General features: G+C 45.2%; 1 protein-coding gene across 1 annotated transcript; it reads right to left on the reverse strand.

Moving 5' to 3' along the window:
* Positions 1 to 890: 890 nt before the first annotated feature.
* Positions 891 to 23237, reverse strand: MCRIP1 (MAPK regulated corepressor interacting protein 1). The gene is made up of 5 exons (XM_073588196.1): positions 23083 to 23237; positions 20121 to 20192; positions 16573 to 16691; positions 4521 to 4622; positions 891 to 1331 (listed from the first exon to the last, which is right to left on the reverse strand). Exons 2-5 carry the CDS (start codon positions 20126 to 20128, stop codon positions 1267 to 1269), a joined length of 294 nt encoding a protein of 97 aa, XP_073444297.1. The 5' UTR covers positions 20129 to 20192; positions 23083 to 23237; the 3' UTR covers positions 891 to 1266.
* Positions 23238 to 25395: the final 2158 nt, after the last annotated feature.

The raw sequence follows: 25395 nt of genomic DNA on the forward strand, positions 1-25395 counted from the left end.
GACGTCGGTATTATCATGAGCTACAGCATTGATATGCGCACATAGCATTACACAAACCCTTGTATTATTCAGGGCGCTAACTTAGAACTAACACACAGTCCTGGTGCAGGGCAGAAAACAGTGACTCTCGGTATTCCCTATACTTATGCCTACACTGGAAATTCTGCTGGGAAACAAACAGGAGAAAAACAGGATGTGGTTGTGGAGATACTGCACACATAAGGAGAATGTAACTGGACAGTATGTGTTCCTATTAATTTAACAAATGTCATCCGCTTGGAAAAATCTTGCTCGGAACTCAGAAACCTCCAATTAATGGGATGCGAGATTTATAAAATTTTACCATATTGCAAGACCCCAATTCCGCCCACAGAAAACAGTGGAACTCAAAGGCCAAGAGAGTGGTGATTAATTCATCAATAAAAGGAGACCATTTCTAGGTGTAAAACTAAACTTAGGCTGGTTTGACTTTACAGTAGGCAATTTGTGGCTATGCGTTTGCCAGTCGGCAGTAATTTAATAGTCTGTTTAGACAGGTCGATTGCAGGTACGATGTGCACAGAGCGATGATCATTCTCTGAGCATAAGCTGTCATTGCTCTCAGCAGCACTTTTACATGATGTGCTGCCAAGAAGCTGAGATCATTTCACCAAACAAAAAAGCAAAGCGCTTGTAATCGACAAACCTGTTTCCACACCACTTTGGTAAAGCCCATTAAATTGGCATATTGGGTGCACTAAATAAAAAGCCCTTCTCTTTTTCACCTTATGGTCCCCTTTAAAGTCACAATTGTACTACGCCACCGATCATAGGTGTATGGAGTGACTGGTTAATTAGCGGAAGACTATATTTTTTTTGGAGTGGATGATAATGTAGACAAAATTCGCACACCATGTTATAAGCCATTTAATAGCCTGACGATCTTGCAGAGCTTGGTGCAGGGGTGAGCAGAAACCCAGGATTAGCACAATGCAAAACAGCATTAATACATACCACCTGCAAATTCAGTTCATCAATTAAAAGGGTTTGCAACGATCCACGAGAATGTGGGTATCAGATGCTTGGAGGGGTTATGGTAAAACACACATGGGAATAGGAAAGGGCTAGGGAGTTTAAGGGGATTAAGAGGAGGACAACTCTGCCGAGTTCACACAGTACAGTCCCCAAATTGTCCTTTTAGGTCATCAATGGGCAATGGAAGAGAATGAAAGTTGAGTCCAAAGTGTGCCAGTGGAAGGATCAATCAGTCACAGGGGAATAATAAAATTATGACTTTTTCGGGTCTTGTGTGCTTCTTCTTTTCAGGTCATTGAGATCAACTGGCTTAAAAGCTGAAAAGAGAAAAGGCAAAATATAATTAACAAGAAAAATTATGAAATTCTCTTGAAAAGGTCCTATACTTTACATGGCTCGTTTTGATTCTATTTCCTTGCACTTATTATAGCATTTGTAGGTTTTGTGATGCATTTTGTCCAGGATGCCTTCTACTATAGAGTCTTCACATACAGACCCCTGTAAGGTCACATACAGACCCTGAGAAAGACCACATCTTTATTGCTGCCCAGTGGGCATTAAAAGACTAAACAACCTCTAAAATACATTTTACATACAACCACCTAAATCTACTTTCAGACTGGCGTTCTGAGGCGCAGCGCAGGGCCGCCGCTAAACTCCGCCCCCGGCCGCGCCTCCTCCGGTCAGCTCCTCCTAAGACCGCATGACGCTGTATGCGATCAGCGTACCCTATATTTAGCGTTGGGTACGCTGGCATGATTTTGTCAGCGCTTGCGCCCTTTTGGCAGTGCGTTTTTGTGCACTTGGCACAGCACCAGAAGGGCGCAACGCAGGCAAAATCATACCAGCACATGGCCAGCGTACCCAACGCTAAATATAGGGTACAGTGATCGCATGCAGCGTCATACGTTCATAGGAGGAGCTGACCAGAGGAGGCGCGGCCGGGGGCGGAGCTTAGCGGCGGCCCTGCGCCTCAGAACGCTAGTCTGAAAGTAGCCTAAGGAAGCAAACGGGCATTGGGGTTGCAGATATGTGGTCAGACACAGAGAGCAATGGGTAGGCCATAGGAACTTGCTTACCGACAGCTTGTTGTAGTTTTTTGGTATTCCTCATGATACAATCTATTGACTATATTACTGTTAGTTTATGAACTATACATTCTACTTCATGCTGCCCTGCCTTATAAGATGTGTTTCAAGCATATTTACTTCTCCCTTGAGTCTACACTTCTGATTTTAGAAAACCAAAAGGGGAAGTATACGACAAAATAAAATTAATAGAAAATTTTTTTATTAGATACAATCTGAAAATTAAATCACAAAGTCATACAGAACATGGCAGAGTGTACTCCATGCAGTCAAGAAGGGATACATAAACCAAAGTGGATAATATGCACACAAAAGGAGACTAATAGGATACAAAATATACATATACATATATATATATATATATATATATATATATATATATAACTTCTGATTTTATAACTTTATTGCCATTATTCTTATTTGTATTTTGTCCATTCCATGTTTACTGTAGGAATCATACATTTTACATAAGCCAAGATTGTTAGGGGGTCTCAAAAGCCAGGGATTGACTGGTCCACAAGAGAACAGGACCTCCAGTGGGACCCAGCTACTGCAAGGCCCAAATGTTCCAGCAGAGTTTAAAATGCAATCACTAGGAGCCATGCACCCGATCTAAGTAGCTGAAGGGTAGACCCCCAGTCTTATCTACTCTGCTGGGCTCAAGAAATTCCAGTGAGGGAACAACCCCTTAAATCCTTTGATGACAAGGCCTATTTATTCGTTTTACGCCACACTTTTTTTCCCTTTCCACAGTTCAGTAGTCCTTCATTTTTGTAGCATTTCATGGACATATCTGTAGGAGACCATATATGAAGGAGAAATTGAATTTTTCTGTTTGATTGTTTATGGATACCTATAGCTTATTGTGAATTGTGTAATTTATATAATTTCTACCATGCAAAAAAATATGAAAAAGACAACACTACCAGGGTCTTAGAAAAACTGATAAAGTATGGATTTATTACCCCTACAAAGTATTCAACATTTTAGCTCAAGCCATTTTTACCATGCAGATATAGAAAAACACATTTGCACTATTTGTCATTTTGGGTGCTTGTAGTCATAAGTAAAGGTTTTTCCATGTGACCAAAAAAAAAATAATTCAGAAATCTTACAATTTTCACAATAGCCAATAAAAATAGCATTAGGCTGATATTTTCTGTTCTGTACAGATCACTTTTCATGTACGCATCTTATGGTTGGCAGGATTACAAGGAAAGGCAATAGAGAAAACAAATGATTTTTAGCCTAAAATATGTGAATTTTAAATTTTTTTTAATTTGAAAAATGGATTTGAATTGTATAATCATAATGTGTAAACCCAATCCTAAGGGGTTACACTAAAGGACAACTACTATTACATGTCCCAAAACTGCATTACAGAATAAAAAAAAAAAAGTATACTGACCTCCATCAGCAGCACTATTCTGCCACTCTGAGGTTGTGGCCCCTGCCGCCTCTGTGACAAAAACAATGTCACATGACGCTGTACCAAATCAGCAGCAGCTGAGCTCAGTGACTGACTGCAGTGTGCCACACACCGGCCCATTGCAGCCAGTATGACGGTGAACCTGGCACATTTCCACAATGTGGTCCAGAGCAGAATAATCCATGCAATGTAATGGCAGAACTGGCACCTGTCAGCAAGCAGCCAGTCATGTCCGCAATTCAATTTACAGACACAACTAGACCATTTTATAATATGTCCATCTTAAAGGGGCATTCCCATCTCCAATATACTATCCTAATATGCAGTAGGTGTAATAATATTAGCAAGTACCTCCAATTACATATGTAGTATATATAGTTTTTCTGATTTGCTGTCTCTTTCCTCATGTGCAGGATTTGCAGGACCTTAGGTGTCCATGGTTATGACCACTAGCATCTAACTGTCACTATATCAGTGGATGTAACCATGGATACCTAAGGTCCTGCAATGCCTGCACATGAGGAAAGAGACATAGCGAATCAGAATAACTACACTACAATTCTAATTGGAGGAATTTACTAATATTATTGTTACACCTATTACATATTGGGATATAATTTTGGAGATGGGAGAATAACCCTTTATGTTCAGCCATTCACAACAGTTCCAATTTCCTATGTAGAACCAAGGGAAAATGGATTGCCCATCCCTATTTTAAATGGAACCTATCATGTCCCCAAACAATATTAACGGTTATGGAGTTAAGCTGCAGGTTTACAGCGTTCTGACGCCGTGCAATCACCTCACTGAAAGCTTGGCTACAGGGAGAAAATGAACACTATTCCTCCCAGCAGCCTCAGGATTTCAGTCACAGAGGCGTGGACGGTGCAGCTTCAATCATCGTTCAGTACATAGTGAACGGCGGCCATGACCACACCCCCGCACTAATCTCACAAAATGTATCTTCATTTTACACTGACAGTACTCACATTTCAAGTTGTTGCTTGGCTGCTTCTCCACATATTCTTCCACAAGTCCACGGTCCACACCAGACAGTTGGTTCCTTAAGTCCCGCTCCACACACTGCCACGCTAAGATTGTAGAACACAAAGGAGACAAAGATACTAAGGCATAAACTAAGGGGGCATTATCCGCCTCATCACACACAACAATATACAAGTGAAAGAGGTTCCCCACTAAGAATACTTATTATCTTTCAACAGGACTGATGGGACCTCCATAACCATTAAGATTGGGGTCCCAAGTCCCCCCAACATAACAGAAGTGAAAAGGGATTAAAATGGAGCGAAGGCCAAACATGTGCAGTGTGGCTCCACTCAAAACCTAAAGGACCAAGAGATAAAGACAAGAAACTCTCCGCTGCCTCTGTTCTTACTGGGAAAACATCTTTTAAAAGGGGTCTCTAAGCACAAAATGACGGCTCAAACCAAGCACATGAGATCCGTACCCACTCGGCATGACCAAGCAGTTCAGTACACCTTGCTACCTACTTGTTTTCCATCTATCTCTGCTCCCCTCTTCATTGGCTGTTAGCCTGGCTTTACATGAGACAGAGAAAGATGGAAACTTGTGCGAAACTGAAACGTTTGGCCACTGCAAGGGTGCACCAAGTGCTTGTGCTTTGTTTCAACAGTAATTTTTTCCTAGCTGACGCCAACCCTTTTACTACCAAGGGTGGTTTGCACGATACCTCCCGGGCCAATTTTTACAATTGTGACCACTGTCCCTTTATGAGGTAATAACTCTGAAACACTTCCATGGATCTCGGTGATTCTGACAATGTTTTCTCGTGACATTGTACTTCATGTTAGTGGTAAAATTTCATTTAAATAACTCGTGTTTATTTGTGGAAAAAAACGGAAATTTGGCGAAAATTTCGCAATTTTCCAACTTTGACTTTTTATGCCCTTAAATCACAGAGACATGGCACACAAAAAACTTAATAAGTAACATTTCCCACATGTTTACTTTACATCCACTCAATTTTGGAACCAAAATTTTTTTTTGTTAAGAAGTTATAAGGGTTAAAAGTTGACCAGCGATTTCTCATTTTTGCAACACCATTTTATTTTTACGGACCACCTCACATTTGAAGCCACTTTGAGGGGTCTATATGATAGAAAATACCCAAAAGTGACACCATTCTAAAAACTGCACCCCTTAAGGTGCTCAAAACCACATTCAAGAAGTTTATTAACCCTTCAGGTGCTTCACAGGAATTTTTTGAATGTTTAAAAAAAAATGAACATTTAACTTTTTTCACAAAAAAAAATACTTCAGGTTCAATTTTTTTTATTTTACCAAGGGTAACAGGAGAAATTGGACTGCAAAAGATATTGTGCAATTTGTCCTGAGTACGCTGATACCTGATATGTGGGGGGGAACCACTGTTTGGGGCAAGGCAGAGCTCAGAAGGGAAGCAGCACCGTTTGACTTTTTCAATGCAAAATTGGCTGGAATTCAGATCGGACGCAATGTCACGCTTGGAGAGCCCCTGATGTACCTAAATAGTGGAAACCCCCCACAAGTGACCCCATTTTGGAAACTAGACCCCCCCCCCCCCCAAGGAACGTATCTAGATATGTGGTGAGAACTTTGAACCCACAAGGGCTTCACAAAAGTTTATAACGTACAGCAGTACAATTAAAAAAGAGGGATTTTTGGTTCTTACCGTAAAATCTCTTTCTTGGAGCCTTCATTGGGGACACAGATTACCATGGGTGTATGCTGCTGCTGCTAGGAGGCTGACACTATGCAAAACAAGAAAATTAGCTCCTCCCCGGCAGTATACACCCACCGACAGGCACCAAGTACCTCAGATGGTGAGAAAGCAGTAGGAGAAGCAACCAAAAACTATGAACATATGTACCAACCCAACAAGGAACTCGAAAACCCAACACGGTACAACTTAAACAGGGAGGGTGCTGTGTCCCCCCCCAATGAAGGCTCCCAGAAAGAGATTTTACGGTAAGAACCCAGAATCCCTCTTTCTTTATCGCCTTATTGGGGGACACAGATTACCATGGGATGTTCCAAAGCAGTCCCGAGGGTGGGAACAGCCATAAAGGAACGAAAGAAGGAAGGGCTTAGGTCGGCCGATGTGCGACCGCCACCTGCAGAACCTTCCTACCAAGAGCTGCATCGGACGAGGCCTGGGTATGAACCCTGTAGAACCTCGCAAAAGTGTGCAAAGACGACCAGGTCGCAGCTCTGCAAAGTTGCAAGGCCGAAGCCTGGTGTCGCACAGCCCAAGAAGCCCCTACAGCCCGGGTGGAGTGGGCTCTCACTCCCGGAGGGGGCCGTTTTTCCTGAAGTCAGTAGGCTTCCAGGATGGTAGAATGAATCCAGTGAGCAATTGTGGATTTGGACGCCGGAAGCCCTTTCTGGCGACCTTCAGAGATAACAAGCAGGGAATCGGATTGGCGAAAAGAAGCGGTCCTGGCAAGGTAGACACGCAAGGCTCTCACTACGTCCAGTTTGTAGAGCGACATTTCCAGAGGATGAGCTGGCGCAGGACAAAACGATGGAAGAACGATATCTTCGTTAATGTGAAAGGGGGATACCACCTTTGGAAGGAAGGAAGGAACTGGCCTGAGAACGACCTTATCTTGGTGAAGGATAAGGTACGGGGAACGACAGCTGTCTTGGGGATCGAGATAGGAAGAAGCTACTGTTTGGGGGTGAAGAAAATTCGATTTTGTATCCGGATGTGACGATTTCCCTGACCCAAGCGTCGTCGATAACGGATCGCCATGCGTCCTTGAAAAAGGAAAGTCTGCCTCCCACCCTGGAAAGAATTCCAGGTGGGGGTGCCCCGTCACTTAGACGAAAATCTGCCGGATCGGGAGCCTGAGAACCTGGAGGGCTGACCTCTGGATTTCCAGCGGGGAGCGGGCTTATAAGAAGGCTTTCTCCGGTCTCTGGAAGCAGAGTGTCCGTCCTGCTGGGATGAGCCTTCTGCGGGAGAGAAGGGGCGAAAGGACCTAAACGGCCGAGAAGCCTTCCTGTTAAAGAACTTCTTAGGACGGGACTGAGGAAGGGAAGTACTCTTCCCACCAGTGGCATCTGAGATTATCTGATCTAGCTTGGCGCCAAAGAGCCTAGAGCCATGAAACGCCAGGTTGGTGGGCGACTTTTTTGAGGTGGTGTCCGCATTCCACGACTTCAACCAAAGAATGCGGCGTATGGCTACTATGTTGCTGTTAGCTCTTGCTATGCATCCAGCCGCGTCCAAGGAGGTGGCCAAAAGGTATTTGCCCGCATGATTAATTTGGTTTGCTAAGTCTGCCAGCTCGTCCTGAGGAGCTGCCGCTTAAATGCCTTTGCGCAGAATTTTTGCCGAAGCCGAAATGACCTTCGCCACCCAAGCAGAGGCGAAGATAGGACAGAGGGAGGCGCCGGATGCCTCAAAAATTGACTTAGCCAACGACTCTATTTGCCTGTCTGTTGGATCTTTAAGAGAAGCTCAGTCCGGAAGGGAAAGAACCATCTTAGAAGAACCTCGCAAAAGTGTGCAAAGACGACCAGGTCGCAGCTCTGCAAAGTTGCAAGGCCGAAGCCTGGTGTCGCACAGCCCAAGAAGCCCCTACAGCCCGGGTGGAGTGGGCTCTCACTCCCGGAGGGGGCCGTTTTTCCTGAAGTCAGTAGGCTTCCAGGATGGTAGAATGAATCCAGTGAGCAATTGTGGATTTGGACGCCGGAAGCCCTTTCCGGCGACCTTCAGAGATAACAAGCAGGGAATCGGATTGGCGAAAAGAAGCGGTCCTGGCAAGGTAGACACGCAAGGCTCTCACTACGTCCAGTTTGTAGAGCGACATTTCCAGAGGATGAGCTGGCGCAGGACAAAACGATGGAAGAACGATATCTTCGTTAATGTGAAAGGGGGATACCACCTTTGGAAGGAAGGAAGGAACTGGCCTGAGAACGACCTTATCTTGGTGAAGGATAAGGTACGGGGAACGACAGGATAAAGCCGCCAGCTCAGAAACTCTCCTGATGGATGTAATCGCGATTAGAAAAGCCACCTTCCATGAAAGAAGGGACAGAGGAATGTCCTGGATTGGTTCGAACGGCACCTTTTGGAGAGCGCAAGAACGAGATTGAGATCCCATGGATCTATCGGAGAATGATGAGGGGGAGCCACATGGGCGACTCCTTGGAGAAAGGTCTTCACCTGCGGTAAAGAAGCCAGATCCTTCTGGAAGAGGATTGCCAGGGCAGACACCTGGCCTTTGAGGGTACTGAGGGACAGGCCCGCATCCAAACCGGATTGGAGGAAACCAAGTATGGATGGAATGGAGAATGACAACGGAAAAAGATCGTTATTATCGCACCAACGGAAAACCGCCTTCCAGTACCTATGGTAAATGCGGGATAAGGCTGGCTTCCTAGCCTTGATCATGGTTTGAATGACCCGGCTGGAAAACCTTGATTCTCTCAGAATTGCGGCCTCAACGGCCATGCCATTAAACTCAGAGACTGAGAATTCTGATGGTAAAGGGGGCCTTGTGAGAGAAGATCAGGACGGTCTGGAAGCCTCCAGGGGACGTCCGCAAGCATGTTCACCAACTCCGCGTACCAAGGACGTCTCGGCCAGTCTGGAGCCACTGGGATGACTGGGATGCCCTCTGACTTTATCTTTTTGACCACTCTTGGGATTAGGGCAAGGGGGGGAAATAGGTAGGGCAGTTGGAACTGGGACCACGGAATTACTAGGGCGTCGCAACCGATGGCTAGAGGATCCCTGGACCTGGCTACAAAGTGAGGAACTTTGTTGTTCATCCGAGATGCCATGAGGTCGATGTCCGGGGTGCCCCAACGCTGGCATATCTGACTGAAGATTGTGGGATGAAGGGACCATTCGCCTGACGCTAGACCCTGGCGACATAAGAAGTCGGCTGCCCAATTTTCCACCCCTGGAATGTGGACGGCGGAGATCGCCGGAACGTGACGCTCTGCCCAACGCAGTATCTCCGCCACTTCTGACATTACCTGCCTGCTCTAAGTACGGCCCTGGTGGTTTATATAAGCCACGGCCATGGCGTTGTCTGACTGAATGCGGACTGGTTTGCCTACGAGGAGATGCTGCCAACGAAGGAGAGCAAGGAAGATTGCTCTGATTTCCAGAAGGTTTATGGGCAGAAGAGTCTCCTGGGCGTTCCAGCGCCCTTAGGCCGTTTTCTGATGGTAAACCGCCCCCCAACCTAGGAGACTGGCATCGGTGGTGATGACCTGCCACTGAGGCGGAAGAAAAGACCTTCCGTGGAGAACTGACGCCGACAATGTCCACCAAGTCAGCGACTGTCTGACTCTGAGCAGAAGGAGAATGGGGCGGTCCAGAGAAAATGAGGTCTTGTCCCAGACTGACAGGAGGAACAGTTGGAGAGGGCGAGAGTGGAATTGTGCGAAGGGCAATGCTTCCATGGAAGCTATCATTTTCCCTAGGACCCTCATGCAGGACCGAAGGGACATGATCCTCGAGCGTTTTAGGGACTGGATCCCCTTGCAAAGGGATGAAAACTTGTCCCTCGGTAGAAAAACCCGGGCTAGATTCGTGTCGAATTCCATGCCCAAAAAGGTCAGACGCTGGGTAGGGCGCAGGATGGACTTCTCCTTGTTGACTATCCATCGTCCGAGGGCATCCAGGGTTATCTGAAGACTCTGGAGACAGTCTTGGCGGGACGAGCCCTTGATCAGGAGATCGTCCAGGTAAGGAATGATAAGAATCCCCCTTGATCGAAGGATGGCCATGACTGATGCCATCACCTTCGTAAAGACGCGGGGAGCGGAGGCTAGGCCGAAGGGAAGGGCCGTGAACGGATAGTGATTGTCCTGAATTGCAAAGCGGAGGTATCTCTGATGTCGCAAACAAATGGGAATGTGGAGATAGACATCCTGTATGTCCACAGAGCAGAGAAACTCTCTGGGTTGCATTGAGGCTATTACCGAACGCAGAGACTTCATCTTGAAGTGGAGGACTCTCGCGTGGCGGTTGAGCAACTTGAGGTCCAAAATTGGACGAAGGGAGCCGTCCTTTTTCGGGACTATGAAGAGATTCAAGTAGAACCCTGAAAACCGTTCGTCTGCAGGAACGGGAACGATGACCCCGGCGGAAAGGAGGGAGGAGACGGCCTGAAGGAACCCTGGAATCTGGGAACGCTGTCTTGGGGATCGAGATAGGAAGAAGCTACTGTTTGGGGGTGAAGAAAATTCGATTTTGTATCCGGATGTGATGATTTCCCTGACCCAAGCGTCGTCGATAACGGATCGCCATGCGTCCTTGAAAAAGGAAAGTCTGCCTCCCACCCTGGAAAGAATTCCAGGTGGGGGTGCCCCGTCACTTAGACGAAAATCTGCCGGATCGGGAGCCTGAGAACCTGGAGGGCTGACCTCTGGATTTCCAGCGGGGAGCGGGCTTATAAGAAGGCTTTCTCCGGTCTCTGGAAGCAGAGTGTCCGTCCTGCTGGGATGAGCCTTCTGCGGGAGAGAAGGGGCGAAAGGACCTAAACGGCCGAGAAGCCTTCCTGTTAAAGAACTTCTTAGGACGGGACTGAGGAAGGGAAGTACTCTTCCCACCAGTGGCATCTGAGATTATCTGATCTAGCTTGGCGCCAAAGAGCCTAGAGCCATGAAACGCCAGGTTGGTGGGCGACTTTTTTGAGGTGGTGTCCGCATTCCATGACTTCAACCAAAGAATGCGGCGTATGGCTACTATGTTGCTGTTAGCTCTTGCTATGCATCCAGCCGCGTCCAAGGAGGTGGCCAAAAGGTATTTGCCCGCATGATTAATTTGGTTTGCTAAGTCTGCCAGCTCGTCCTGAGGAGCTGCCGCTTAAATGCCTTTGCGCAGAATTTTTGCCGAAGCCGAAATGACCTTCGCCACCCAAGCAGAGGCGAAGATAGGACAGAGGGAGGCGCCGGATGCCTCAAAAATTGACTTAGCCAACGACTCTATTTGCCTGTCTGTTGGATCTTTAAGAGAAGCTCAGTCCGGAAGGGAAAGAACCATCTTAGAAGAAATCCGAGAAACTGGTGGATCTACCTCGGGAGCTTTGGTCCATTTCGTGACTAGATCCGCATCGAAGGGATATAGTACATCTAAGTACTTGCGGCCTGAAAAACGTTTCTCAGGATGTTGCCAATGATTGGCTAAGGAAGTGTCGAACTCTTTGTGATTAGGAAAGGTTCGAGATGGGAGCCTCGCTTTCTTAAAGGAAACAGAGCATTCCTGAGGGGGTGCCTTATCCTCCTTTATCTTGAGAGTTTGGAATATAGCCGATATTAGACTATCTACCATATCCCGAGTTCTAGCTATGTTGTCCGCTTCTGAGTCAGATCCAGATTGTTGCAGGGGTATTTTAAAACAGCGCAGTACTGGCTGTAACGGCTGCAGGGCTGATGGGTCGGCTAGGGTCCATATTTGAGAGCGGGGCTGGAGGGGACATCCGGATCCGCTTACCTGACGTCCGTGAGGATGACCGCAGGGGCCCACGATAGCCAGCAGGCCGCTGGGAGAAACGATCCTCAGTACCTGCACTCTGTCCGTATGGTGCAGAAGACGGCTCCAACTCATGCTGGTAGGGGAAACGTCACCGCTGGTGACCGCCGTCTTCCTCTCAGCCCTGTCCCGAGAGAGGGGTGAGGAGGGTACTCGGCTAGGACCGGCCACCATTATAAGCCCATAGCACCCGAGGGTGATAGGGGAAGGTTCTGCCTGCGGTCCTGAGAGTTGCGATGTGGGTACTACCACACTGCTTGCTCAGCCGCATGAAAAGGAAAAGCAGGATGAACTCACATCCCGTTTCCTGATGCTGTATCTGAAAAATAAAGTGAAAACATTAAGAAACACAACTAAAAACCTGAATAGAAAAAAGGCTTCATAAAATGCGGATCTGGGGAGATCCCGGTCCGCCTCCTACAGACACTAAGCACAAACTGAGGTACTTGATGCCTGTCGGTGGGTGTATACTGCCGGGGAGGAGCTAATTTTCTTTTGCATAGTGTCAGCCTCCTAGCAGCAGCAGCATACACCCATGGTAATCTGTGTCCCCCAATAAGGCGATAAAGAAATCATATTTTTTCCACAAAAATGATCTTTTCACCCCCAATTTTTATTTTCCAACAGGACCCTAAAAGTTATTGTGCAATTTGTCTTGAGTACGCTGATACCCCATATGTGGGTGCAAACGACTATTTGGGCGCATGGCAGAGCTCGGAAGGGAAGCAGCACCATTTGACTTTTTTGGCTGGAATTGAGATCGGACACTATGTCGCGTTTGGAAAGCCCCTGATGTACCAAAACAGTGGAAACCCCCACAAATGACATCATTTTGGAAACTAGACCCCCCAAGGAACTTATCTAGATGTGTGGTGAGCACTTTGAACCCCTCAGTGCTTCACAGAAGTTTATAACGCCCGGGCGTGAAAATAAAAAAATCGTATTTTTTCCACAAACATGATCATTTAGTCCCCAATTATATAATTTTCCCAAGGGTACCAGGAGAAATTGGACCCCAAAAGTTGTTGTCCAATTTGTCCTGAGTACACGGATACCCCATATGTGGGAGAAAACTACTGTATGGGCACACATCAGGGCTCGGAAGGGAAGTAGTGACGTTTTGGAATGCAGACTTTGATGGAATGGTCTGCGGATGTCATGTTGCCTTTGGAGAGCCACTGATGTACCTAAACAGTGGAAACCCCCCACAAATGACACCATTTTGGAAACTAGACCCCCTAAGGAACTTAACTAGATGTGTGGTGAGCACTCTGAACCCCCAAGGGCTTCACAGAAGTTTATAATGCCCGGGCATGAAAATAAAAAAATCGTATTTTTTCCACAAATATGATCATTTAGTCCCCAATTTTTTTATTTTCCCAAGGGTACAAGGAGAAATTGGACCCCAAAAGTTGTTGTCCAATTTGTCCTGAGTACGCTGAGACCTCATATGTGGGAGAAAACTACTGTATGGGCACACGTCGGGGCTCGGAAGGGAAGTAGTGACGTTTTGGAATGCAGACTTTGATGGAATGGTCTGCGGGTGTCATGTTGCCTTTGGAGAGCTCCTGATGTACCTAAACAGTGAAAACCCCCCACAAATGACACCATTTTGGAAACTAGACCCCCTAAGGAACTTATCTAGCTGTGTGGTGAGCACTTTGAACCCCCAAGTGCTTCACAGAAGTTTATAACGCCCGGGTGTGAAAATAAAAAAATCATATTTTTTTCCACAAAAATGATATTTTTGCCCCCAATTTATTTATTTTCCTAAGGGTACTAGGAGAAATTGGACCCCAAAAGTTGTTTTGCAATTTGTCCTGAGTAGGCTGATACCCCATATGTGGGGGTAAAACACTGTTTGGGCGCATGGCAAGGAAGGGAAGGAGCAGCATTTGACTTTTTCAACGCAGAATTGGCTGGAATTGAGATCAGACACCATGTTGCGTTTGGAGAGCACCTGATGTGCCCAAACAGTGGAAACCCCCCAATTCTAACTCCAACCCTAACCCCAACACACCCCTAACCCTAATCTCAGCCCCAACCCTAGCCCTAACCCTAATGGGATACATTTTTTTAATTTTATTATTTTTCCCTAACTAAGGGGGTGATAACGGGGGGTTTGATTTACTATTTATGGCGGTTTTTATATTTGGCAGCTGTCACACGCTAAAAGACGCTTTTTATTGTAAAAATAGTTTTTGCATCACCACATTTTGTGAGCTATAATTTTTCCATATTTTGACCCACTGAGACATGTGAGGCCTTATTTTTTGCGGGACAAGTTGATGTCTTTATTGGTATCATTTTCGGGCACGTGACATCTTTTGATCGCTTTTTATTCCGATTTTTGGGACGCAGAATGAACAAAAACCAGCGTTTCATGAATTTCTTTTGGGGGGTGCGTTTACACCGTTCCGCGTGCGGTAAAATTTATAAAGCGGTTTTATTCTTCAGGTCAGTACGGTTACAGCGATACCTCATTTATGTCGTTTTTTTATGTTTTAGCGCTTTTATGCAATGAATACAATTTTATATAAAAAAATAATTATTTTTGCATCGCTTTATTCTGCGAGCTATAACTTTTTAATTTTTTCGCTGATGACGCTGTGTGGAGGCTCGTTGTTTGCGGGACAAGATGACGTTTTCAGCAGTACTATGGATATTTATATGCGTCTTTTTAATCGCGCGTTATTGCACTTTTTGTTCGGCAGTATGATAATAAATCATTATTTTTTGCTTAGTTTTTAATTTTTTTTTTAAGGGGTTCGCTAAAGAGGTTAACTAATGGGACAGTTTTATAGGGCGGGTCGTTACGGACGCGGCGATACCAAATATGTGTACTTTTATTTTTTTTTTTTTATTTCCAAAAAATGAATTTATTAGGGAATATTTTTTTTTTTTTTATTCATTTATTTAGCGATTTTTTTAAAATTATTTTTACACTTTTTTTTTTAACTTTATTACATTGTCCCAGTTGGGACATCACAGGTCACTGTGACAGATGAGCAATCTGTCACAGGCAGTGCAGAAGGCTTCCTCCTTGCCTGCGCTTTGCAGGCATTAGGAAGCAAGCTCCCTGCAGGCCCCCGAAGGTCCCCGTCGCCATATTGGATCCGGGGACCTGCAGGGAAGGAGCCCCCCGCAGCAGCGCTGCACATTGCGCTGCTGTGAGGGGCTCAGGGAAGCACGGAGGGAGCCCCCTCCCTGCCGATGCTTCCCTTTAACCCCCGGTACTCCGCGATCGTGTTTGATCGCGGTGTGCCAGGGGTTAACGTGTCGGGGGCGGTCCTTGACCGCCCCTGACACATTGTGCCGGGTGTCAGCTGTGATAATCAGCGGCGCTCACCACGTGGGAGCCGCTGATCGCTATGACGTAATATTCCGTCCATGGGAATTAGGTCCCAGGTCACATGGACGGAATATTACGTCCATTGTAGGAAAGGGGTTAAATAAAATTAGGATAAAAAGAACATTAAAGGGAATCTGTCAGTAAGATCACCCCCCCAAACATTATATGTGGCCATGCAGTTCTCTAAAAGCTAAATCCATTAATACCTTAATATCTGTTATTTTGCTGCATTCCCAAGAAATGAGCATTTTAATTCACATGCAAATGAGGCATTAAAGAGGTGTTCCCATCTCCAAGATCATATCCCAATATGTAATAAGTGTAATAATAATACTCTTACCAAATAACTCCAATAAGAAATGTGGTATAGTTCTTCTAATTCGCTATGTCCCTAACCCCACGTGCAGTCATTGCAGTAGCAGGTATTCATGGTTACGACCACTAGCAGCCAACTATCACTATATGAATGATCATAACCATGAATACTGCATTGCCCTGCACATGGGGTAAGCGATACAGCAAATGAGAAGAACTATACTACATTTCTAATTGGAGGTATTTGCTAATATTATTATTACACCTAATCCATATTGGGATAGGATCTTGAGGATGGAAATACCCCTTTAAGTGCTCTGAGAAAGACAAAACACTTCCTCAGCCTCTGCCTCATTAGGTTGTTTTCCCTGCTGAGCACCAGCCTCTTTAGCTTGATTGACGGCTCACTGTCTGATGTCGGGTGCCAGGCAAGGAAAGCAGACAGTGAGACATCAATCAAGCTAAAGAGGTTGGTGCTGGGTGGGGAAATGCCCTGGGTAGACACATGGTAGGAAAGTGCTCTGTCACACCCACAGTGCTTAAACATAATTTGTATATGGATTAAAAAGCTGATTTCTCAAAAATGCAGCAACAAACAGAAGATTTAAAGGTGTTGATGGATTTAGTTTTCAAAGACCTGTATGTCCATATATGCATCTTGCGGGGTGGGGAGCGTGATCTTACTGACAAATTCCCTTTAAACTAGAAATGAGAGCTGATCTAAACAGACAATAAAGCACTGACCACTCCCCTAACAATCACTCTGCTACAACACAGACAAGGTAAATGACAGGTCGGGAGAATATTTCTCTAATGATTACAGAAGAGAACTTTGTAATAGTCTCCGATGTCTCACCTTCGTATATAAAGCGCACGTTCTCCTCATGAGCTGGAGTGAAGATCTCGCTGCTGCTCGGAGAGCGCGTGCTGCTCGTAGGCCGCTTCCCGTTATACACTACACGAGACACTGGGGAGCTAATAAAAAAAAAGGATATACGAATATGACTACAAAGCTTCATTTATAGATGACAATTTTCTTTTTTATATGCAAGTGAGGTCGCACTGGAATACCACACACAGCCCATGGACAAGTGTGGTGCTCTGTCTATATTAAAAACAAACCCTGCCTTCCTCCCCCAATGGCAAACAACAATTGTAACTTGCTCTTTATGTTGGACCATTTGTAATATTTAGTGGCCCCGTTTCATTTATCATAAAGTGTATTGGAAAAACAGGAAATAAAATGTTTTTATTGATGTCATTTTGGGGGGGCACAGAACGTAATTGCTGCTTATCAGGCTAGGGTCACATGACCGTATTCTCCGCATCCCAGAAAAACGGTCCGATTATTCTAATCAAAATCTGATCAGAGTATGATCCATTTTTCTAAAATAAAGAATACGTTTTTCCATTCTTCAGGCCGTAAAAATCGAACCGCACTAGCATGTCACCCGAGTGCAATCCGATTTTTCTGACGGACCCATAGACTTGAATGGCCGAGTGCGATCCAATTGTTGGATTATCGGTCCGAGGAAAAAAATTGGACATGTACACGGCCTCATATAATAACACTGGTCCTTGTGTGACGAGATGTGCTGTTGGATAGCACTCACACCAAAACTACCGCTGTATTTTAATAGTTCAGATGCAAAGACAACAAATACATTTTAGTATTGTTTGATTTTTTTACCAAATGGGAAAAGGGTATTTTTTTTTATAGTTTTAATTTTTTTGTTTCTAGTCCTCTTAAGGAAGTTTGTGCCGATCGTGGCTTTTGTATAACTCAGCCGACATCCGCCATGTATTGAGCAGACCTACCGTATTTTTCAGACTATAAGACAAACTTTTTCCCAAAAAAAATTTTGGGGGAAAAACAGGGGTGCATCTTCTAGTCCGAATGTACTTACAGTTAGCATTGTGGCGGTAGGAGTCGGGCGACGCTGCAGGGCGATGATCTCACTCCCATCCCAGCCTAGTGGGGCCGTTTCGGTGGTGCTCAGTGCTGCAAGGGGCTCCGGTGACATTATGTGAAAGCCCGAAGCCCCCGCAGTTTTATTGCCTTGATGCAGTGGCCTCCGGGAAAATGGCCACCAGAGGCGGCGCATGTGCAAATTGAGATCTCGTCTTCCGAGATCTCAATCAGCGCCTGGGGTATCAATCTGGCCTCTGGGAAAATGGCCGCCAGAGGCGGTGCATGCGCAGATTGATTTTTCAGCTCCGAGATCTCGTTGCCGAGACCTCAATCTGCGGATACGCCACCTCCGACGGCCATTTTCCCGGATGCCACAGCATCAAGGCAATAGAACCGCAGGGGATTCGGGCTTTCACATAATGTCGCCGGAGCCCCCCGCAGCACCGAGCATCACTGCGGCACCAGGGTGAGATGGGCATGAGATCATCGCCCTCCTGCTGCCACCAGCGCTGCTGTTCCCTCCCCCCCCCGGGTGAGATGAACTCAGGACTGTAAGGCGGACCCCCGTTTGACGCGTTAATTTTTTTCCCCATTTTCCTTCTGAAAATTTGGGGTGCGTCTTATGGTCCGATGCGTTTTATAGTCCAAAAAATACGGTAGCATCCAAAAAATATAGGGAAGCATATGGCCATAAAAATCACAAAGCTTTATTAATGTCCATACAAAAAGACATTGACAATTTAAAAATGAGATATATATCCAATATGACACTGCAGAATGTATATGTAATAGATAGTGAAATACACGTAGTTGTAAGTTACATGCTGCACAAACATGGAGCCATATAAAAAGTGAATGGCACAGCACCACCTCTGAATAAATATTGAACACAGTAGTACTATAATATGATACCAATTATTCTCACATGTAAATTATAACTACACAGTTGTGACAATATATATATATATCAATATTATTACTCGGCAGATATGAACTCCAACTGGGTAATGACAAAACTGATATAAATCATCAAATGAAGTAAAGTACATATACAGATTATATTGTCTCAGAAGGGTTAATCACCACATGTATCAGGTGTGCTGCCTCAGAATGATTGATAGTCCTGCTAAATTTGAACTATGTCAGTCATAGACTCAAAAAAAAATCACACTGGTAAATCTGAGTAAATAGATAAGCAGTGCCCATATATATTCAAAAATGAAGTTTGCACTATTGCCAGACAGAAAAAACAGTGCCACAATTTAAACAAGATTAGTGTCTATCACGTTGTAACAATGATACATTTTTCCATATAAGTGTAATGCCTATGATATAGCAGCAATAACACATATACAACAGCAAATGGAGGCTAACTAAATATATGCATAATGCCCATATGTGTAGTCCATAGGACCCCAAAAGGTACTGCTACTATTGCTGATGCAAGTATGAACAGCTCCAATGTGAAAGTGTACAGATATACATAGAACACATATGACCTTGCAGTGTCCGGTCCCCGACGCACGTTCGCGTTAGCTTTGTCCCTTGGACAAATGGACTATGGACTACACATATGGGCATTATGCATATATTTAGTTAGCCTCCATTTGCTGTTGTATATGTGTTATTGCTGCTATATCATAGGCATTACACTTATATGGAAAAATGTCTCATTGTTACAACGTGATAGACACCAATCTTGTTTAAATTGTGGCACTGTTTTTTCTATTTGGCAATAATGCAGACTTCAGTTTTGAATATATATGGGCACTGCTTATTTATTTACTCAGATTTACCAGTGTGATTTTTTTTGAGTCTATGACTGACATAGTTCAAATTTAGCAGGACTACCAATCATTCTGAGGCAGCACACCTGATACATGTGGTGATTAACCCTTCTGAGACAATATAATCTGTATACCGTATGTACTTTACTTCATTTGATGATTTATATCAGTTTTGTCATTACCCAGTTGGAGTTCATATCTGCCAAGTAATAATATTGATATATATATATTGTCACAACTGTGTAGTTATAATTCACATGTGAGAATAGTTGGTATCATATTATAGTACTACTGTGTTCAATATTTATTCAGAGGTGGTGCTGTTCCAGTCACTTTTTATATGGCTCGATGTTTGTGCAGCATGTAACTTACAACTACGTGTATTTGACTATCTATTACATATACATTCTGCAGTGTCATATTGGATATATATCTCATTTTTAAATTGTCTATGTCTTTTTGTATGGACTTTAATAAAGTTTTGTGATTCTTATGGCCATATGCTTCCCTATCTTTTTTGGATGCTATGTCTATTTGGAAGTGCCATTTTTTCTAGGCCCATTAATGTGGATTTATCAAAAAATACGGTAGCTTCCAGCCTGCTCCATACAAGTCCTTCTGTCTTCTGTCATACTAGCAATAGATATCAGAGGGGATAACTAGGAAAAAATGCATTTGTCAGGATAATCTTACACATATTTTCACCTGGTCATTGCTGAGCAGTCAGTGGTTTTGTCTGGAAAGTGATGAGCACTTCCTGATCAGAAGACTTCAGATCTGAGAAAAAGAGCAGAATTGTCAGAGCCACAGAAGCTTCCACGTGTGCAGAGAAGATCAGGCCAGAGCATAACACTATGAGGGTACAGAAGATATATCATATAACCCACAACTACAAGTAATGCACAGGACTGTGCACAAAATGCTGGGGGGAAAGGATGTGTGTTGTGAATTCGCTTTCTGGCCTACCTCTGGTTACTAGTGAAGGTAGTGGAGCTGGTTATATTGACAGAGGGGTCGCGAGTTCTCTTTCCGGGCTCCCTCTGGTGGTTACTGGAGGTAATGGAGCTGATCTAATTAACAGAGGTCTGCCACCTGATAATGAGGATGACTGGAGATCTGGAGTTTCTGACTGGATTTAAGACAGCCGACTCCCTCTATCCCTGCTGGTGATTTTTTCCTGCCTCCTGAGGGCTTATTTTCCAGCTCAGTCCCTGCATGCTCAAGCTAAGTGTTCTTTTGCTATTGTTCACATTTGATCTGGTTTTGTCTATTCAGTTTTGTCAATTCAGTTTTGTGTGGTCAGCCAGCCTCGGCTGGGGCTGTGCTGAATTTCCATCCTTATGTTACTGCTTGTGCCTTTTTTTTTTGTCCCTTATTAGATTGGCCTCTTTTTGCTCTGCTTTCAGAATATACCAGAGTGCTGATATAGTGGGCGAAATCTAGAGACTTCAGTATTTTTCTATCAGATGTGTTAGGTATTTTTTGCAGGGTTTTTTGCGTGATTGCAGAGTCTTTCCTTTCCTGTCTAGCTAGTGTGGGCCCCATCGTTTGCTCAGTCTATTTTCCTACCTGCATTTGTGTTTTCAGCTTGTCTCACCGACAATATATGTTTGGGGGCTATCTACTCCTTTGGGGTCTGCTCTGGGGCAGTTAAGATTTCCCCTTTCTTGCTTTAGGCTTAGTTAGTTCTCTGGTTGTGCCGAGGCGTCTAGGATCATCGTAGGTACGCTCCACTGCTACTGTTAGTTGTGTGGATAGGATCAGGGGTCTGCAATCTGCTTAGTTACCAACCTCTCTGGTTTTTCTGTGGCTTAGCTTGGTCTTGCTTTCCTCTTTGGTGACCCAATCATAACAGATGTACTAGAACAGCGTAAAGTAGGGAGCAGAAGATGCAGCCATTTTCTAAAGGGTATTTAAAGAGGTTTTGCAGGCTCCACATTTCTCAAGTCACTCGACACTGCGGCAGATTTCTGAATCCTAACAGTATGTAACGTGCACACTGTCAGGACTCACCACTACAGAAGGAAAAGTCGTGGAGTTATGAAAATCACTAGATGGAGGGCCATGTTATTGAGATGTAAATTGTGTAAAACTGAAACAAATCCAGAATTAAGTATGAGCACCATGTACACAGATCCCCATCCTTACACGACTTGCCATGCTGTCAATGAGGTTATTAATGGTTGTCTAAGGAATGTTCTGCCGCAATGAGTGCACGTGGGCAAACAAATCATTAATATCCACAGCTGGAAGCTCCTTTTCCAATGGTCAGACAATGATGTCCCAGATGTGCTCAATGGGTGACAAGTCCGGAGATGCTACAGGCCATGGTAGCACGTTTAGGCCACGCAGGCTACTCACAGTAGCACAAGCAACATGGAACCTGGCGTTGTGTTGAAAAATGGATTCTGGGGTATACTGGAGAAATGGCAGTACCACTGGTTCCACTATCACATAAATGTAACGCTGAGCAGTTAGTGTACCTGGAAGACTAGAAGAGTCTGGCTATTGTACATTTTGCTGCCTAACACCATAATCCTGGGAGGAGAACTGGTATGGAGTTAATGCATAAAAGCCTCTTTATGGTGTTGTCCACGTCAGATGCGAAGAAGGGAGAACAGTGACCCCTTCTACACTGCAAGCTAAAATGGATGTCACATCCCAGCCTAGGATGGCAAAGTCTATACAAACCATCAAAAGGTGTTTGCCTAACTCTGGGCTACGAGCCAGACGTTCAGCTACAAGTGTTTCACCAGCCCCGAGGCGATCACACTTCAGACCTGTGGTGGGTTCCAGAATGGAGGTCTAGGCTCTTCTGCATTCAGTCCAGCTTTTGTTTTGGATGCAAGGATAACTGAAGATTGGTCTGGAGACTACGTGGGCAACAGCACGAAGAGGCATTCACCTGGCAATGTGAAAGTGTCCCAGGCCACATGCAGCTTGTGCTAGCCGCCTGCATGGCCTAAACGTTTCACCATGGCTTGTAGTGTCTCTGAGATGTGGCCAGTGTGACTGTGGGACCCCCAATCCCTATGTGACCAATGTATCCAGCGGTAGGGGGCCTGACCCTGAGAAGATTAGAACATGCTGGGGGCTATTTAGAGGGAACCTGTCACCTGATTTATGCTACCCAAACCACGGACGGAATGAATCTGAGCCCGGGCCATGTATACCTTTGTTAACCATAGGAGATGTCTGGCGCTGCCATCAGTCGCCCACAGCTGACTGACAGCTGTCAATCACCTGTGGCAGGGAAGTCAGACAGACTAGTGCCATTTCTCCCTATGGCCCCAATCGTGCGGCTCGTGGGTCGGGCACCGTGGATCGCCTGATCAGGCCTCCTGCACATGCAATATATCACTATCCCACCCATTGTCCCCATTCTGGCCGAGTCCTACACTGACAACTGTGCTTTGCTACAATGTGTCAGCTCAGCTAGGACGCGGGAAGCCCCGTATGCTGCAGATCAGCCATGGCCGAGACATGAAATCACGCCCAGCTTGACGATGAGCAGCCTGCTGAGATTTGTAGTCCCAGCACGCCAGACCCGGCTCATCCATAACCAGGGCCTCGGAGCGCACCCCTCCCCTCAGACTACAGCTTATATCTCCGCCTCACGGTAAAGAAACCATCTTCCGGTTCCCAACCGCTACTTCCGGCGTCTTACCACTACTACTGCCGTTGTTGTTGTTTCTCCGGTTCCCAGCTGGCAGCCCCGGAGCGGAAGTGACGTCACGGCAGACGCGCCCCCAACGGAAGTGGCAGATGAGTGACGTCAGCTGTTGCGCGCCGGTGCTGTGGTGGCTGCTCTCTGTGACAGTGCCGCTGCGTCTCTGGTATAGTGTGTACAGTCCAAACGGGCGTCCGGCATGTGGACCGGGTGACTGACAATAGACGTGTACAGCAGTGGCCAGGTGCGGCGGAGAGTGGCGCTGGCGGCATGGATGGACGGACGGAAGCTGCTCAGTACCGTGCACTAGGCACCGGGGATTGAGGTGTGGAACAAGCTCGTGGTCATACAGAGCGGGCTAAAACCGCTGCGTTTGCAAATCCTTTATTAGACAGGAGCCTGATTTTCATGGAAGACCTGTTCTCACCCACAATATGGACGAGTGTAATGACTGCAGTGGTTTACACATAAAGCAGCTGTTACTCCGCAAGTAACTGTTTAACCCTCTGGTGACTGAGCTCATTTTGACCTTGATGACCAGGCCGCATTTTACAATACTGACCAGTGTCACATTGAGGTAATAACTCTGGAACGCTTCAATGGCAAAGCATGAAAGAACTAAAAAGGATAAAATAAAAAAGATAATCTGACTAAGGCCGGGATCACACGTGTGAGAAACCCGTCCGAGTCTTGCATGTTAATATGCGGTGCTGCCGCCGGCACTCAGGAGCGGAGCACGCATAGCAATACATGGAGCCGCACGCTCCGCTCCCGAGTGCCGAGTATTAACATGTGAGACTGCCGTGTTTCTCGCACGTGTGATCCCGGCCTAAGGGAATGATATGGGGTGGGTGGTGATAATTTACTAATTATTGGGCTTTTGATCACTGTGATAGGGTCTATCACAGTGATCCAAAGGGAACCAATAAGAAAAATCCCTGCTGGTGCCGGCAGGCAGATTCTGGCGGGCGCACTTGTCATGGGCCATTTTTCTTCATGAAGATGAGGCAAGAGTGCCTGGGGATGGCGGATGACTATAATGAATTCAAGCGTAAAAAGAAAAACACAAAAGCCTGAAGTTAATATATATGGAAAACATCAAAAAAGAAAAAAGCATGTTGGAGAAATATATATACACTGTATTTTTCAACCTATAAGATGCTCTTTCTAACCCCAAAATTTGAGAGGAAAATGAGGATACGTCCTATAGTCCGAATGTAGCTGAGTGGGGTCACAGGAGGCAGAAACCGTGCTGCAGGGATCCGGCAGCGGCAGGAGTGGGGCAATGCTACGGCCCCCTTGGCTGGGAGGATAGGTTGTCCCGGGCTCTGGGCTTCAGCAAGATGTCAGCGGTGAGGAAGGAGTGAAGTCAATTCACTACCTGCAGTATTATATCATCTTAGGGTGACCAATCAAAAAACGCCAACTCCGCTCCGATGACATGTTTCTATATGGTTTTTGTGATAGCTTTTTTTACATATGGGGAGAAGTCACTTTTGCGTCACATAGGCTACACTTAACTACCATGATAAGGAAAGCCTACAACCTGTATTTTTCCTGCAGAATAGGAGATCAGGACATGAGTTGGACTCCACTCATACGCAGCAATAGATGTGCATCACATAACACCCAGTGGTTGCATGGGAAGAGACAATCTATAAGAGCTGGATGTGGCCTTTGTGATCCCACGATGAACCCCTAGAAATCCTAGGGCCCCCCTAGGAACAGGTCAGGTATTTATATGGGGTGCTGCCGCATATGACCTTCACTATGGGTTTTTGCCTAATTTTGATTTATTATGGAGATGGGAACTCATGCTACTGAGCTGGTGGACTCCAGTAAGATGAATATATAACTACCTACCTTGATTTTGTATATTTAAAGATTCTAATATATTAAGCAGTATATTTTTTCTTGAGATGTTCGGCATTTATCTCTGAAATTTATTCTTTTTGCTAGGATCTAATTTCCTCCTTTACTTAATGTGAAAATACATCCTCCTGTTGCTTTGTATATCGGATATTCTCCATCTGTATGTAATATTGCATTGGTTAATATACTATATACAACTAACCATTTTGGTTAGACTTTTGGCTCCTTTACAATATCTCTTTTTATCCCTTCATACGTTCCTTACACAGTGGTGTTTGTGATGAGATAGAAAAATATTCAGAATTGAGAGTCCTCAGTGGTTGATACCTTTTAATGGCTAACTGAAAAGATGGTAACACATTGCAAGCTTTCCAGACTACTCAGGTCTCTTCATCAGGCTAGACTAATACAACATCTGAGGAATCACATATTTATGCA

Source organism: Dendrobates tinctorius, unplaced genomic scaffold (genome assembly GCF_039654945.1).
Source record: "Dendrobates tinctorius isolate UK_male_01 unplaced genomic scaffold, ASM3965494v1 ptg000103l, whole genome shotgun sequence".
In the NCBI taxonomy this organism is placed as follows: domain Eukaryota; kingdom Metazoa; phylum Chordata; class Amphibia; order Anura; family Dendrobatidae; genus Dendrobates; species Dendrobates tinctorius.

Excerpts from the sequence above, each read along its gene's own strand:
- MCRIP1 (XM_073588196.1), bottom strand. Across the intron at positions 4,623-16,572 it reads CGTGCGCTTTATATACGAAG|CGTGGCAGTGTGTGGAGCGG; the intron begins GTGAGACATCGG and ends CTACAATCTTAG. Across the intron at positions 1,332-4,520 it reads GCCAAGCAACAACTTGAAAT|CTTTTAAGCCAGTTGATCTC; the intron begins GTGAGTACTGTC and ends TTCTCTTTTCAG.